Genomic DNA, 16,579 nt, shown 5'->3' with positions numbered 1-16,579 from the left:
TTCCCCCACCCAGGGCAGAGGCTGAGGAGAGCTGTAGAAGCCTGGGGTCAGGAGGGGACCTCTCCTCCCCCCCCCCCCCCGCAGCCATGCATCTAGCCACAGACAGAGCAAGCCTGGGCAACAGGGCGGGGGCTGCGGCTGCTGCGGCTTCGGTGTGCCTGCGCCGCCTCCCCTCCCCTCCCTTCCCTGAGGAGCACATTCCAGCGGGCCAGGCCCTGCCCAGTTCCCCACAGGCAGAGCAGACCTGGGCTGGGCCCCAGCGCTCCAGAGGAATGTGCAGCACAACAATTTCACAACCACAGAGAGGTTCCAGCTGCTGCCACAGCTCTGCCATCTCCCCCCCCCACAGCCAGCACATCTGGGCCCGTGAGGAGCGGGCTGACGCCAAAGGACGTCAGTGAGGTGGGGCTGCCATGGCATCTGGCCAAAGCCCACTCTGAGTCACATCCCCACCAGGAGGATGGGGGGGGAGGCAAGGAGGGTGCTTCCTGGACTTCCTGGCAGGGAGAGAAAACCCTGTTTATGCTGCAAAGGGGAAGCTGCTGGGCTGCCGCGCCTACCCCCACCCCCACCCTGCTGCAAAACACAGACAAACACAACCTCCAGGCAAGCTGGGGTTCCCCCCCCCCCGCCCCCCATTATCACCTGCAGCAGTGTGGGCAAAGGGCACAGAGATTTCCCCCAGTGCCAGAGAGCCCATTAGGGCACTGATGGGGCTATGCCTCCCTGAGACCCAGCTGCAGAACCCAAGGGGGTGGGGGTGGGGATCAAGGCCCTCAGGAATGGGGATCTCTGAGGAGGGAGAGGTAGGAGAGCCCCTGTCATTGCAAAGCAGAGCCACTGCCCTGGAAGAGGCCAAAGGCCAACACAGACCGACCAGTCACCCTGACAATAAACCCCCAACAGTACCATATGGGCACCACCTTGTGATTCCCCTAATGCGCGCGTGCACACACACACACCAGTCTCAGACAACAACAGAGGTGGGGATTTCCAATCCCTCTGCGAAGCTTCCCTTGATCCAGGAGGGGCTGTGGCTGCCCCCCCCCGCCCTGCACCTGCCCAGGGAGCTGGAAGCGGCTGACACAAGAGTATTCCTTCATCTCTGCCCCTCCCTGTGAGTAGCCCCCTTATTCTCCAGCACGGAAGCCTCCACCGGCCTGGGTCACCCATCCTAATCTCTTTATTATATCATCCAACTCTTACGTCTGACAAAGTGGACATTAAAATATATATATATATATATAAATGTGTCTTTAAGATGCCACCACATTTTTGCCCTTTTTATTTGGTGTTTTTTTAAACGTTTATTTTGCTTTTATGCCTAATGCTAGCACAGACTAACACAGCCACCTCGTCTCCATCCTAAATGGGCGGACGAGAAGCCCACCTTTTTTAAGCTGGTCTTCGGCCTTCCTGACCTCTTGGCTTTTGAATCCTAGAAGCGACAGCCCAGTGTCGTCATACAGGAGGACGGGCATGGCAAAGGGAAGCAACCGGGGTGTGGGGGGGGGGGGAAGGGAGGGAAAGGGAGGGGTGGAGGACTGGAAAGCGCGAGTGCCGCCTGGAAAGGAGGGAGGGACGGGCTTTGAGGCTGAAGGAGAGGAGGGAAAGCGCCAGGGAGCCCTTGTGGGCTGATGCTCCAGCTGCCCAGGGATCCGGAGAGGCTGGGCGGGGGGGTGGGAATCAGCCAGCCCTCCAGTGCCTTCACTCATCACGTTCCCCGAGGACCGGCTGGTGGAAGTGAGTCTGTGAAAGGATTTTCCCACATGCTCGACAGCCTAATAGTCACTCTCCGAAGGCCTGCTTTTGCATCCTCCCACCTCCCTTAACCGCACTGGCCGATCACACACTAAAGGAGGATAAGGGGGGGGGGGAGAGACCACCACCACCAACTCGGTACTCAGCACCAGGTGGGAGCAGCCTGTGGAAGAAATGGGGTGGGCTGGCCAGCAACAGCATCGCCACCACTCCCCTCCCAGATTCCGGCCTGCTCAGGAAAGGCAGTCGGACGGTGGGTGGGTGACTGGGAGCCCGCTCAGGAGCCTTAGGGCCACCTCGTTGATCCCCTCCCCTCCCCTCCCCTCCCCTCCCCTCCCCTCCCCCTCCCCACTGAACCAGGAAACAGAGGCAGCCCCCGCCCCACAGGCTCAGCTGCTCGGTCCGGGAGAAGGGCAGGCTGGGCCAGTTCTGGGTACTTGGTCCTTAAGACATCCTGGAAAGGGTGGCCCTAAGTCAGAACTGACCTTGGGCGGGGCGGGGGGGGGGTCGTATTGTTGTTGCGTGACCTACTGCCAAGTCCAAAGCGTCCTGTAGCATAGCAAGGGATCTTGGGCTTTCAAGGTCACGGAGATCTTTAAGGAGCAGTTTTACCAATGCCAACCCCCCTCCCCCCCCCCCCGGAGTTTCCATGGCTCCACAGGGATTCAAACCCAGTGCCAGCCTGTCACTCTATCCACTGGGCCACGCTTGCTCTTGTGGGCGGTCAGGTCGGAACTGGACCCTAAGAGGGCTTTCAAGACAAGTGGGAGATCTAAGGCGCGGCTTTACCACTTCCACTCCCCGCCACTAGCAGGTTGTCCCGTCAGAACCAGGATTGAAAACCCAAGCCGCCTTCTGGGTCCTTCTCCGCCGCGCCACCCGCTCCACTGCACCGGGGATGCTGAGCGCGGCTTAAAAGGCGGTGGCCCCTCCTGCTGTGGAGGAACCGAGCTTCTGGGGCTGCGCAGTCCAGTGGTCACAGAGCGGCGCGGGCACGCGCGGACGGCAGGACCCCCGCCGCCGCCGCCGCCAACCCGCCCGCTCCCGGGCACACCGGCTTTCACTGCCCTCTGGCGGCGCCCCGCGAAACAGCAGCTGGCCCAGAGCTACGATCGCGCCCGGCGCGCATGCGCAGCCGGCGAGCCCTTCGGGGCGGCTGGCATCGGAGCGCAGTTGCTCGGCGACGGAGGCGGAGGCAGCCTGGCCCCGCCCCTTTAACCCTTGCCCCTCCGCGGCCCAGCCGCCAACCCTGACGGGGCGCCCACGGGGTCCGGCCAGCCCGCGATCTCCAGCCCGCCGGCCTTGCTCCTTCCCGCCCTCGCAGGGACCTACCCACGCAGCACAGGCGCCTGTAGAGGAGGCGCTGCCGGTGGCCGTCGGGCGCGTCCAGCCACTCGGACCCCCCGAGCAGCACCTCCCGCTTGTAGGCGAAGTAAGCGGCCACCGACGGCTCCGCGCCGCCGCCGCCGGCCATGGCAACCAGCGGGACTCCCCCTCGCCCTCGCCGCTCCGGCTCGACGCGAAGCGACCGCGGCGGCTGTGTTGCAGGCGTCGCCCCGCCCCGTCCAGCCCCGCCGCGCCCGCGCGCCCGCCCGCCCCTCCTGTCGGCTGCCCAGAGCCGCACGCGGGCCAGGCGCGTCCCGGACGGGCCGCCGGCCCTCTGCCACTCGCCCACCGGGAGCAAGCGGCGCGAGCGCCGGCGAGCCTGGCTCTTCCGAGCGCAGGACGGCGGCTGCAGGAAAGCTGGCGAGCGAGCAAGAAGCCCCAAGGCGGCCTCGTCCCCCCCCCCTCCAGCCTGGGCAGAGGGAGACCAGGGGCCCGGCTCTCCTTTGACCACGGAAGGAGAGCCGGGCGTGGGTGCGGGGCAGGGGACTCCTTCCCCCGCGTCCCCATCAGGGATCCCGACCAAGGGCGACTGGGGGGGGGGGGGAGAGACACCGGCCGGCGAACCTCTCCGTCTGCGGAGCGGGGGGGGGGCTGCGCACCGCTTGCTCCTGGCACCGGGAAGGAAGGCAATACTTGCCCCCTCCCCTCTCCCCAAGCCTGGAGGCAAGCAGTGCATCATGGCCTCTCCCAATTCGAAGAGACCCTTGTCCAGCAGGCCGAGGCAAAGACTCCACTCCCCAAACCAACCACGCCAGGGAGCTGGACAGGGGACTGATGGCGTTTGTCTCCCGTGTGGAGGGGAGTGTGTCACTCTCGAATTGGCCTCCTCGGCCACACGGGAGGCTGTTCCAAGGCCTCTATTCAGAGCACGTTATCATCGTCTCTCGAGAGGGAAGGATGCCTACTACTATTTCCCTAATCAGGTGCAGGAGCCCTTCTCCGTTTATTTCCTCCCACCCTCACGTCCCTCCCTCTAAGGAGCACCCGAGCACCGCCGCACCCCAACCGCCTGCGCTCACTAGGTCTTGCGACTGAGCTTGGACTGAAGCATCTCCACCCCATCCGCCCGCCCCCCCTTCGAGAGAAAGAACTTGCATCCAAACTCAGTAAAAAAACAAGGGCTAGTGGGTGAGTGTCCGCCTTCATCCCGTGAGTTGTGGAGCAAAGCAGGATCAGGCCTGACTAGCCCTGAGGGTAGGAGATGTGCGTGCGCTCGCACACTCTCACACCCGCGCCCCAGGATCGCGCGCAGAATCGGACTGGACACAAGGGAGGAAATAATGCCACCGCCTCTCTGGGTCGCTGGGTGGAGAGGCCTCCAGGTCTGGCCAAGGAGGCCTTTGCTCCGCGCGCGGTCACTGAATAATCAAGGGGACAAATGGGAAACCGGGAACCACCAGAGAGGAATGGTGGGGCAGGGAAAGGCAGGCTGAGCCGGCCTCCCCCTCTCCTAGCCACTGGCCTCCAGCAGCCAGAATCACTTGCCCCCTGGGGCTTTCAGCGGAAGCCAACGAAGATGCCAAGGTCCCTGGCCTTCTGTCCTCCCTCTGACAGCTGCCCTGCATGACCCTCGGCTCTTCTCTATGCCTCTGCGCATGCCTGTCTGCACAGGGAAGATAAGGTGGCTGGGGTGGGGGCCAGCGAGGAGGGGAGGGAGAGAGAGTGGGAAAGAGAAAGTGGCTAAGGAGGACCTTGGGCCTGCTTTCAGTATCCAGGCGTTTCCGGGCTGGGGGGGGGGAGAGGGAAAGATGGCCACCCCAGGCCAGAGTCCAGAAGGGCTGACTTCACCCTCTGGACACTCTCTCTGGTCCAGGCCTAGGACGTTCCCAAGGCCAACCAGTTCTTAGGGCTTTGGCCCTTCACAGGCTAAGGGAGGGAGGTCTGAGAGAAGCTGGTGCGTGCGTGCGTGCGTGCTAGGATTTCCCCGCCCAAAGGCAAACCGCAGGCCCTGGCGTTTCCTCTCCCGTCCCCACAGAGGCACAGAGGGAGAAATGAGTCACTTGGCACCACCAGAAGGGGCTTCCTGTACCAGCGCTGGACCCCTCCCTGGGCTGGCCTCTTCTCTGGCAGCTGGCGCCAGGCTCCGTGGTGGGAAGCTGGAAAAACTGAGCCACAGGAACTGGGCTCCTCTGATGTCAGGCATCGGCCTCCAGGGGGTGGGGGCTGCATGGACGGCACTGGCATTCTACTGCTCTCCACCCCCCCTACCGCCCCCCCACTGTACCTTATGTTCAGGCCAGGACTGCTGTGTACCACGTATGGGAGCTGCTGTGATGAAACCCCCCTCAAATGCCCCAGTAGTTGAGGGGAGGTGGTGGTGGTTTGGAAGGAGGGTGGGCGGGCAATGTTCTCTGCACATGCTCAGAGACATATTTTATTCTGCACATGTTCCAGGCTGGAAATCAGATGAGCCTGCCCTAGGCAACATTGGGTGGGAAAGAAAGAAGCCAAAAGACGGAACCGGTCCAATTCACTTTGGGGGCCCATATTGGACCCTTCCTCTGCTCTAGAGAGGGAAGCGCTGGGGGGGGCTTTAAGGAAACAAGGTCTCTAGGCAAGAGAGGGTACCCCAGCAGTGGGGTAGGTTATTCCCCAAGTGCCCGCTGGGGGGCCCCTATTCCCCTGATCTCAGTTCCATCTGGATGTGTCAGGCAGGGAGGGAGAAACCTTTTCCGGGCAACCCCCAGCAAAAGGGAGGAGGAAAGCCGCTTTTAAGTGCACCAAATCCCTATGAACAAAGTTCTATCCAGCAGAAGCAATGCGGAGAAAGAAATTTAATTGGAAACGAAGAACAACCAACAACCCATACAAGGCCTAACAACTGCCACATTTTCAAGCATAAGCTCAGTGCTTTCGGTTTCTGGGTGCGGAGCCAGAGATTTGGGGCTGCAATTCCCCAGTGGGCCTCCTTGAGAAGGGCTGGACTGGATGCCCCCCCCCCCCGCGCGTCCCTTCCAGCTCTGCAGTTCGAGGAGGAGGAGGAGGAGGGTATCGACTAACAGCAAGCCATCTAACCCCCCCCTCTCTCACACACATTGTGTGTGACAATTACAAAACAATTACAGTGATCCCAAAGAAACCACTCTTTGGGGAGCCTCCTCCCAACGGGGGGGGGGGTGGCAACCCAGGGAGGCTTCAAGGGAGCACTTCCTGCAACAGTGGCAGAGACTCCAAGGGCAGCCCCAGCCCCACCCAAGGCGTTGAAATGCCCCCCCCAGGCATGTCATTAAAGCTGCAGCCTGACAGAATGCGGGGGGGGGGGGGAGGAAGGTGGCCAGACACAATGTTCATTTGGAATATGTATTTTGGAGAGGGAAGAAACAATGAAGTTTTGGAGAGAAAATGGACTGAATGAAATTTAAAGTGTTATTAATGCTAGCCCTGAGGGTGAGGGTGGCACTAATGCAATATGTAATTGTATTTTACTGTGGAGTTAGGTTTATATTGTTTCGGTTATTTGTTTGTTTAATAAATTTTTAAAAAAGAAAAGAAAAGAAATGTTCATTTGTGGTCCTGGCCTGACAAAGGAGAAAGGGGGGGGGGTGTAGCTGTGAGGACAGCACAGTAACCAGGCCTGTTATTTGGTTTCCAAGGTAAACAGGCCCCAAAACCCACCCCCACCCCCATTAACCACCCCCACATCTCTGCCTCCACACAGTATAAGGGGAGAGTAAAAATAGGCCCCCAGGGTGGGGCTGCCCCTCCCTCTTCCATTGCATCAGACACCACCCCTCTCTCCACACACACACACACACACACAAACACACACACAGCTGGAGGTCTGCAAGGGAAGGAGAGAAAGGGGCAGGTCCCTCCCCAAAGAAAGCTGGAGACAGCAGGCCCTGTCGTGAACACAAAGGTGACACTGCTGCCCCCCCCCCATCCACAGGCGCACACAAGAGGCAGCCAGTGAAGAATCTGGACACACCCTGGAAAGTGATGTGCCGAGGCAGGTGTGACCTTGGCGCGCGCGCGGGGTGGCTGCAGCCCACCCTGGGAGCAAGCCTGGCCAGGCGCCAGGGACAGAGGGACCCACGGCAGGTGGGCTCTGCCTGGGAACAGGCTGTCTCCCAAGGGGGATTAGCAGGAGGAGCGGCTCTGCGGTGGGGCTTGGGGGGGGCAGCCCGCCCTCTGGAGAGCGGCAGATCCACTGCACCCTAGCTATCTCGGCATGCCACCACCACCGCCACGGTGAGGCCTGCCTGCACGCCTGCTCCCCAAATGCCAGGCCCCACGGAAGCTGGATGGCGTGAGCTTACGCCTGTGGCCTTCCCTGCCATGGGATGCCACCCGAGCGAGCCCTGCAGGCAGCTTAAAAAAGTGGGGGCAGCAAAGACCCGTCAGGAAGGGCCCCCAGAGTCTGCGAGGGGAGGGGCAGGCTGTTGGTCGGGCCCCTCCCTGGACATCATGGCTTTGGCCACCCTGAGAAATGGATCGTGGCCCAGACAGACAGGCTGGCTTTTGCCCAGTTCCTCCCCCCCCCAACCTTTCAGGGCTCCTCTGAAGTTCCTATGGGGCTTCTTTCCCCCTCTTGCCTGGCTAGGAGGGCGAAGGTACAAAGGAAACCGAAACAGCCAGCCTGGGCCTGGCCGTGACTGTGCAGACAAAAGCTATAGAGCATGGCGAAGCCAGCCTCCTGCCTCCCCCCTCCGCTACCTCAGAGCGCCGAGACTTTCCTGCCTTGCGGGCGCACACCCAGATCCCCCCCGCCCCCCGCCTGTGCAGCCTGTGGTCTCCAAGCAGGAGCAGCAACAGCTCCTCGGTGGGTGCAGTTGTCTGATTTCTTGGGGTTGCCCCAAACGCTGCCATGGCAGCCCGGGAAATGGGTGGCAGAGATTCTGAGAAAAACCCACAGGCCCAATGTCTGGAAATATTGGGGGGGGGGGGGAGGGAGGGAGGGAGAGGGGGGGAGGGAGCAGGAAACAGGCGGCGAAGGCTCAAGTGCGTCATGGAAGAAGAGAATGCCACCCGCACAGCGGGTGGGGCCTCGGGAGCAGATGTGCGAGGATCAAGCTGAAGGCAGTTCTGGCGGGGGCTAAGCACCCGTTTTCTTGGCCTGGCATGGGAGGGAGGGGTGCACTCCCCACATGACCAGCAGTCAGTCAGAGCCAGCACCCACCCCGCAACGGTCCTTCTTGGTTGAAACCCACCTCCCAAATCCTGGCCTAGCTCCACAGCCTGGTTGAGCAAAGGTTCCCCCCCCCCCCAATGACATAGCACATGGTCCCGGCACTCCAGGCCATGAGAGTGAAACCGGGGAGGCCCTGACATCGGTCTGGGAGGGCACCCTGGAGTAGCCGGCACAGGCAGTGCCACAGGAGGGCATATAGGGCGTCTCCCTTGGCAGCCTCTGGCTGGAAGAAAAGGGGGCACACATCAAGGGTAAAGGGAGGAATCCCCGTTTGGGAGGGGAGGAGGGCAGACTGGGAGGAAAGGCCTGCTACTCCCCTCCTGCAGTCAGGCATCTCCCCCGCCCCCAGCAAGGGCCAGACCGTGTGTGTGTGTGTGTGTGTGTGTGTGTGTGTGTGTGTGTGTGTGTGTGTGTGTGTGTGTGTGTGTGTGTGTGTTGGGAGAACATAAAATGTTTCTGATTTGGGGAAACCTAAAGGCCATATCGCCTGCCCCGGGGCAGTGGAACCACCTTCCCCACAGCACAGCAGCCCCTCCTCTGCCCCCCAAGTGGCCATGGGGGAGACCGGATTCACTCCAGCCTGCAACGGCACTTCTGCTTCTGGCACCCAGCACCCAGGCACCACGTCTGCTCAGAGCAGCCCCCACCCAAAAAAAACCCAGCCTGATGCACTGACATCTGCCCAGCCCTCCTGGCCATGTAGGCTGCAGGCACACAGAAATGCCCCAAGGAATGGGGGCAGAAGGAGTGCCTGAGAGTCATGGTGCCTTTCTTGCTTCAGTTACTTCCTGTTTTGCACTGCCAACTTTGCTTCCTCTGTGGTGCAAAGGAAACAGAGAGTGCCAGTGCGGGCCTGGCAGGGCCTGGCCGAGGATTCTCCAGAAGATGCTACAGCCTTGTTGTTGTTGTTTTACTCAAAGAGGGGACCATCTTGGGCAGAGAAGCCATGCTTTTTCTATCACCACTCCCATCCCATGAACATCTGAAAACACTGGGGTGGGTGGGGGTGGGGGGGAGAAAGGAGCAGCCGCTGGGTGGGAGCAAGCTGGCAGGCGGACAGGGTGAGCAACCTTCTCTGCCACTTGCTTCCCTTCTGGAAAGGAACTGGTGGGGTTTCAATGCCCCTATTTTAGGCCAAAAGAAAAGAAAAATATAAAGACAAGAACTTTGTGGCACCTTAAACGCTAAGTGCTATATTTGAATGTCAGCTTTTGTGGACAAGTCCACTTCCTCAGACATAAGAGCGAGCGAATGGCAAATAGTCATACATTTTCTACATGGCCTCAAATCTGAGTCCTTTCTAGACTAGAACGTACAGTAACGGCCTTGTGAACAGGGCAGACTCTGGCCTCATTCCTCTTACCCAACAACGCCAATCTCTGGCTGGCAGCCGTGGCTCCCCAGGTTTGGGCACGATCCATTCCCAGTCCATCCTCCCCAGAGATGAGGCTGGACTTCAAGCCAGGTATGTACTGCTCCGCTAGCCCCCGACCCCCTCCCAGGAGTTAACAGTTCTGGAGACTTTTTAAGCAATACTACAAAATGCCTTTAAAATGTTAAGCGCCAAAAGGCGGAGCACCCCGTGCGCCTTAGGGGTTCAGAGGCTCCTGGCTGGACTGGGTGGGATCTACTGGAAAGAGCACAACGCGACTTTCTTTGGGAAAGGCCAGGGGCATGTCCCTGGGAGAAAGGCCGGCACCTCGGTTGGCATAAAGGGCAGGAGTGCCCGGGTAAAGTCACATTCGGCCTCCAGGGGCGTCTCTGAAGAGCAGGGCAGAGAAGGGGCAAGGCGGGTCCAGCGAACACACAAGACCAAGCACGGTGTGTAGGGAGTGGAAGGTCTGACGGGGGGGGGGAGCGGGGGGGGGCGGCTCCTCCTTCTGCTTCGCTGGCCAGGCGGCCTCAGTGGCTGGCAAGGGAAAGCATCCCAGAGCGAGGAAAGGGGGCCACCGCAGAGAACGGCTGGCATCTTGGTCCCCTCCCAGCTCTCCCCCTCGACCGGCCTTTCCTCCTCCAAAACTTACACCCGGCCGGTCTTCACGCCAACCGGGGCTGCTCCTGACAAGAGACACGCGCAGGGTGCGGGAGGAGCTGCCACCCGGGACGACTCCGCCGCCCGTCCAGTCTCCCAGTCTCCCGGTCCAAGGCCCCCTTTGCTCTCGCTTCCACCCCACCCCGCCCGTGCCCATCGGGGCACCCCACCGGCTCCCCGGCCGGCAAGAGCAAAGGGTCTCCCGGGGCGCCTGTGGGAGGGGGGGGGCGGCGGACTGGGGAGGAAAAGAGAGGCGGGGGGGCAAGAGGAGGCGACCGCGTGACGTCTCTCCTGCCGCCACACCTGCCCGGGAACATCCCGACGCGCCGCCCGAAGCGGGGGTCCTGCCAGGGGCCCTCGAAGTGGGAGACGACAGCCATTTGGGAGGCCAGGCCCAGGAGCGAGAGGCGCCCCAGGAGCAGGATCCTGCCCACCCCACCCCACCTGAGGGCCAGGGCCCTTTGCTGAGCCCGAAAGCACGGCCCGTCCGCCGGGGGGGGGGGGGGAGGCGAGCCCCAAGCAGGCTTTTGGGGCTCGCGAAGGGGCGGCAAGGTCACCGTCCCGCAACGGCAGCGCCCGCGAAGCCAGGCAAACGAGGCGGATCGGGGCCTTCTGGCCGGGAGTCCCTCCGGGAGCCCCGTCGGGCCGCTCCGCCTTTCGAGCGGCAGCCACCCAGGCTCGACCTCCACCGTCCCCCGTGTCGGAGGCACTTGGACGGCGCCAGAGTCTCCACGGGACGGCCCGGACCCTCGGCCCTGCTGCCCAGGCCGGCCGGGAGGGGCACGGACCGAGCTCCACCTCCTCCGCGGCCGCCTTGGCACCAGGCGGCAAATCCCCCCCCCCACCGCGCATGAAACCCTTCTGCGCTGCGGACGCTGCCCAGGCCGGCGAGAGGGAGAGGAACGGGTTAATCGGCGCCTCCCCCACGTGCCTCTGTTGGAGGGAGGGAGGGCCAGCCCTCGCTCGCCCGCCCCGCCCGGCCCGGCCCTGCCGCCTCGCCCCCCCGGGCCCCAGCGCCGCCGGTTCCCTGCCTGCCCGTCGGCTCCCGCGGCCACTCACCCGCCTGCTGGCCTTCCTCGCCGGGGGGTCCCGCCGCGCGGCGCCAGTACCAGACCAGGGCCAGCGAGAGCGCGTGGCCGGCCACCACCAGCGACGGGAAGAGGCTGCCGCCCCCGGGCTCCATGCGGGCAGGCGGCGGGGCCACTTGGCCGGCAGCGGCAGCCACGCAGCGCCTCGACCTCCAGCGGCCGCCGCTCCGCCGAGTCGCCGGCACTGGCTCCGGCCCCTCCCGCGCCGCAAGCCCCGGATCCTCCTCCCCCTTCCCCTCCTCCTCCTCCTCCTCCCGGGCCAGCCCGCAGGCTCGGCTCCCTCGGCCCGCCGCCCGCAATGCAGAGGCAGCGCCTCCGCCCGGCCCGGCCCGGCCCAGCGCACCCTCCGACGGGCGGCTCCGGCGGACTCCGGCTGCTGCCGGCGACGGCGCTGAAGGTTACCCAGCCCCGCTGGCGCGGCTTAACCCCTCCCTTCGCCTTGGCCGCATCGCCCAGCAACGAGGCACCCCCCACCCCGAAGGCGCGCGGACATAGCGGCGAGCAGCTCCGTTCCAACCACTAGGCCACCCTTCCCAAGGGCGCCTTCCCCTGGCGCTTCCCGAACAGGTGGTCTCAGCTCGGGTCCCGACATAAACACCTCTGTCCCCGGCTGGGGGCTGTCCGGAGGGGCACCGCCTCTCCGCCCCCCCATCTCTGGCCATCTGTCAGCGCGGGCGGCACAGAGGCTTTTCATAGCCGTCCCGTCCAGAGGCAGCCATGGTGGCGCCGCCGCCTCTCTCTGGGCATGGGTCCCACCCCCCCCACCGACCCTCACCCCCACCTACCCGGCACGATCTTCATCGGGAAGGCCGCCGCAGCACCAGCACCACACCAGGCAGCAACAACGGCAGCCCCCAAGTGAGGGGTGAGGGTCCGCGGCGGCTGGCTGGACGACGCGGCCAGCCCTTCGGGTCCCCCGTGGCCGCGGAGAGGGGAGGGGGCAGCTGCGCCGGCCGCCCTATAAATAGCCCCGCGGGCAGCCTTGTTGTCATCAGGGCTCCGGACTTAGAACATTACGCGCGAGGAGGGAGGGGGGAGGGCCGGCCGGCCGGCCGAAGGGGGTCGGGAGGAGCCTGGCTTTGGCCACCCACCCTCTGGGGGAGCCAGCACCTCGGGGGCCCACAAGACCGCCGGGCGGCAGCGCTGCCCTTTCCCGGCAAAGGCGGCTGGGCACCCTTGCTGAGCACCTCCACACCTGCGCAGGAAGGCACCCTGCCTGCCCGCCCCGTCCGGGGTGCCCTCCTGGGGCCAGTCCCGCCTCACCTGCCTGCCAAATGTGGGAAGGGGAGAAGCCTCGGCTCAGCACTCCTCCTGCCCCGCCTCTGCGCAGCCGCTATTCCCCCCCCCCCCGTAAACCCAGGTGAACTGCGGAGTCCCTAACCCAGAGGTTGGAGCGTGGGGGGGGGGAAGAGACCAATTAGCGGGGGGGGCTCAAAAGGACGAGCGGGAGGCTAGGAGCCTCTCCAAGCCTTCCTTGAAAGCTGCGGGGGGGGGGGGCTGTTGGGGCGGAGAAAGCGATCCCCTCAAAGCAGTGGGGTGGGAGTCCTGGAGGGCCCACGGGACATGGGGGGCTCCACGACCTCCTCCCCCCCACTTTGTTCTGGAATGCTCACTGGACAACGGAGAAAGGTCAAAATCACCAGAGGGGCAGGTCTAGTGGCCCCTGGGTGGGGTTATGTGGGGGGTGCGAGAGGCAGAGGGGCAGCGGCAGGCGCAGAGGAGGTGGGATGGGAGAACCACCTCAGAGAAGCCACTCCGGCCCTGATGCCTAATTCGAATCCCAGACTCTTATGGGAGAACTTTCTGGGCACGGCTCCTGCACCCGCTCGCCCCCTAGAGAGACCCCTTCGCCTCAGGGCTTGCTGTAATAGGTTGCCCCCCCCACCCCCACCTGCCCCCCCACCCCCACCCCCACCCCTCTGCTCCAGGCCAGGCCACTCCAACACTGAGCCGCCCCCTTTTCTGGCAAGGCTCCGCAGCAGGCCTGCCCCCTCTCGCCTGCCCCACGCCGAAGGGCCTCCTCTACAGGGGCTCCCACCCGCTTCCCTGCCAGAACAGGAGGGCAGAAAGCCTCTTCGGCCAGGGCTCCAGTGGCAGGGGCTCCCCGTGGAGAAGGGCGGACCCGCTGGAGCCAGAGGCAGGCCAAGGGGAGCGGGGGGGGGCAAGGGGCCTGAAAACCATGGCCTCCTACAGCATTTTTTTTTGGGGGGGGGAGGGAATACTGAAGGAGCAGCAGAAGAGAGGAAGCCTTCAACGGTCCCCCTTCTGAGCTCTAAAGCGTGGGAGGAGAACCCAGTGGGGAAGGCAGATTTCGACTGGGCCCTTAAATGACCCTTCCCCCCACCACTGCAAAGGGAGCTTGAAAGTTGGGAGGGGGTCTGCCTTGAGAGGCGAGGGTGCCCTCCTGCCCTTTGCCAGAAGCTGAGCCTGGCTGACCATCTCCCCGGGCACTGCAGTGAGCTGGGAGACCTCTCCAATCTCCTCCTCCTCCTCCTGCATCTGCCACTTGGGGGGATTCTGATTTCACAGGGCTGGGATGAAATCACAAACCAGCCAAGGGCTCAGGGCCAGGATCCCACCACTCAAGGGGATGCTAGGTAGCGGGCCCTCCCAGCTGCCCTCGAGGGGGGCTGCACGTCAGGCGGGTGGGCCTGGGATAGAGGGACGGAAAGAGGCCGGTCTGGGTCTCCCCCCATGTTCCTCCCCTCCCCAGGGCCTGCTATCCTTCTTCGTCCCTCCCTCCTTCCAAGGTGAGGGCTGGCGATATGGATGGCAGAAGAGCAGCATGGCCGGGGAGCCCGGAGACAAGGGCAGTTCTCCTCCTGAAACGGACCCCAAACGTCCTGCTGCCTCTTTGGTACAGCCGTTCTTCACCAAGGGTTCCAGTGAGTTCAGAAGGGCTAGTCCTCCATCTGGTCCAGCCCCAAGGCCAACCCAGGAAGAAGGGGCCAGGGTGAAGCCAGAGTGGAACTCCCACCCCACCCCATTCTGAACCTCATCCTCCTTCCCCTGCATGAAAAGCTGTCTCCCCGCCCCCCTCAACCAGGGCTGCTGCCACCTCCTGGCCGGGTGTCCCTGGCAGGTTCTGAGTCAACAAAGCTAAGGAAACCATCTGGTGGGCAGCACCCCTTAGCTACAGGGGCGATCCTTCAGGTCCCATCCCAGGTGCGGGGGGGTGGGGGGGAAATAGGTGGCAAAACGCAAGGTGGGCATCCTTTCCTGCCTGGGCTTCTGCCCCCTCTAGCCCTTCCTTGCCTTTGGTCCAGCTCTCCCCCCCCCTTCAAAAAAACAAGAAGCAAAGCCAGCAGCAGAAGGAAGGCAGCCTGGGATGAAGACTATGGGCCCTCCCTCCGGGTGGCACTCTGGGCGGGGGGGTCTCTCCATACCAGGGAGCAGCCCTGGGGCCGGCAGGTGGCTCGAGGGGTTCAAAAGGGAAAGGCCCCTCCAGTCTGGTTCCGCAGCCCCTCTCCCCAGATCTGCAGCAAGTGGCCAGACTCTTGTGGACCACTTCACAGGACGGGTCCACCTGGAGCCCCTCAAACGGCGCAATCGCCTCTAGCGCGCTTCCCCAGCTCCTTCAGATTCAGGAAAAGTCCAAAGGCCTCCTCAGGGCCAGACCAGCAAACCTGCCCCCCCCCACCTGCTGCAGTGCCTGCCCTAAGGATGGAGGGGGGGCGCATGTATGCGTGGCAGACACAGAGCCGAGGGTGCCCTCCATCCTCCATGTCCACAGCACATGGGAAGGAAAACCCCAGGGACCAAGAACTGGCCAGGCTCAGAAGCAAAGGCAGGAGAGAAATGCCAGGTGGGGGTGCCCTGGTCTCACCGCTGGGAAGGAGCCCCTGAAAGGGCAGTGGAAGAGCCACTCCCCCCCCCAGGCCCACCCCCTCTGGGCTGGCGCACGGCACAGGCGACCCCCATGGGTGCTGCAATGCCCAAAGGGGACCGACTCCCTCTTGGGAGCAGCCAGGCGCCCTCCCTCTCAGGCCACCATGGAGGCCCACAGTCATCCCCGCTTGGGGGGGGGTGCTCCTCCTCCTCTTCCTTTCCCTCCAGACACACACACACACACACACACACACCACCAACACCAACACACGAGCCTGCCCCTCCCCCTCTGGGGAGGAGGAAGGCCCTCCGCTTCCCAACAGCTGCCAACAGACAGAATTTGCCCACAGCAGGAAGCAGCGGCTTTGCAGCCATTTCGAGGGGAGGCTTCCCGGAAGCCATGGCTCTTGCCAGGCGCAGACCAGACAAGGGCCACCTGGGAAGGCAGCTCCCCCCCCCCCCGCGCTCACACTCCCCCCCCCGGCTGACTCTCGGGAAGGCAGCTCCCCCCCCCGCGCTCACACTCCCCCCCCCCCCCCCGGCTGACTCTCGGGCTCTGGCAGAGGAAGCTCACCTGTGGAGGGCTCCGCCTCTGCCAAGCCAGAGTTTCCAGGCAGACCCGAGGCGAGGCAGGGGAGGAGCGGGCAGCTGCCAGCCCAGGCCAGGGCGAAGGGCCCATCCAGCATCCCCTCCCCTGGGCCAGAAAGATGACCCACGGCGAAGGGCCGGATCCTGCTACAGAAGACATCAGGGCCTGCAGGGGAGGGGTGGGATGCTCGGCAAGGAGAACGAAGGGACAGGATTTCCCCCACCCCAGCGGTGGGCCACTACGGAGACTTTCCATGCTCTCAGACATGCGCCCCCCCCCCCGGTCTCCTGTCTCCTCCTCCTCTCACCAGTCAAGGCGCCTCTCCTTCCGAGGAAGGCAACCAGCGGAGGGGGGGGGAAGGGTGCACACACGCCCCTTCCCAGGACATACCTTGCCCCTGCTGGATGAGGTCCTCCATGAAATAGCGCCCATCTTCCCAGTCTAAGGCTGGAGCAGCCATTCTGATCTCCTACTGCCAGCAATCGAGAGAGCAAGCGAGCGAGCGCACACCTTCCCGCCAGATCTGGCAGGGAAGCCTCCGGAGACAAGCCTGTGCAATGCACAGGAGCCGTGCAACCCCCCCTCCTCACCCCCCAAACGCCACACCCCGGAGGAAGAGCCCTCCTTCCCTCCCCCTCCAACAGCAGCAGCAGCAGCAGCAGTCCCAAATTCACTCCAGCTGCCCAGGATTCCTTGGGGGGGGGGGGAAGAAAGAGAATCGACTGCAAAAGAGCTTCTGCTTGGCCTGGAAAGTAGGCTTCCAG

At 63.6% G+C, this 16,579-nt stretch overlaps 1 protein-coding gene across 21 annotated transcripts in view; it reads right to left on the bottom strand.

The window, feature by feature from the left end:
• Positions 1-16,579, bottom strand: part of PLEC (plectin) — a 107,169-nt gene that overhangs the window by 43,766 nt on the left and 46,824 nt on the right. For 4 of the 21 annotated variants that reach the window (XM_072999498.2, XM_078392078.1, XM_072999491.2 and 1 more), the window contains exon 1: positions 3,094-4,059. The exons of 11 other annotated variants lie outside the window; for them this stretch is intronic. In XM_072999498.2, coding sequence (XP_072855599.2) covers positions 3,094-3,826 — 733 coding nt within the window. In that variant the 5' untranslated portion in view covers positions 3,827-4,059. Of the gene's footprint in view, positions 1-3,093; positions 4,060-11,369; positions 11,624-12,183; positions 12,404-16,205; positions 16,335-16,579 lie in introns of those variants that run through there. 6 more of the 21 variants (XM_020804470.3, XM_020804471.3, XM_072999499.2 and 3 more) reach the window with 5 other exon arrangements.

Source organism: Pogona vitticeps, chromosome 4, assembly GCF_051106095.1.
Source record: "Pogona vitticeps strain Pit_001003342236 chromosome 4, PviZW2.1, whole genome shotgun sequence".
Lineage (NCBI taxonomy): Eukaryota > Metazoa > Chordata > Lepidosauria > Squamata > Agamidae > Pogona > Pogona vitticeps.
This window is presented reverse-complemented; position numbering and strand designations above follow the sequence as displayed.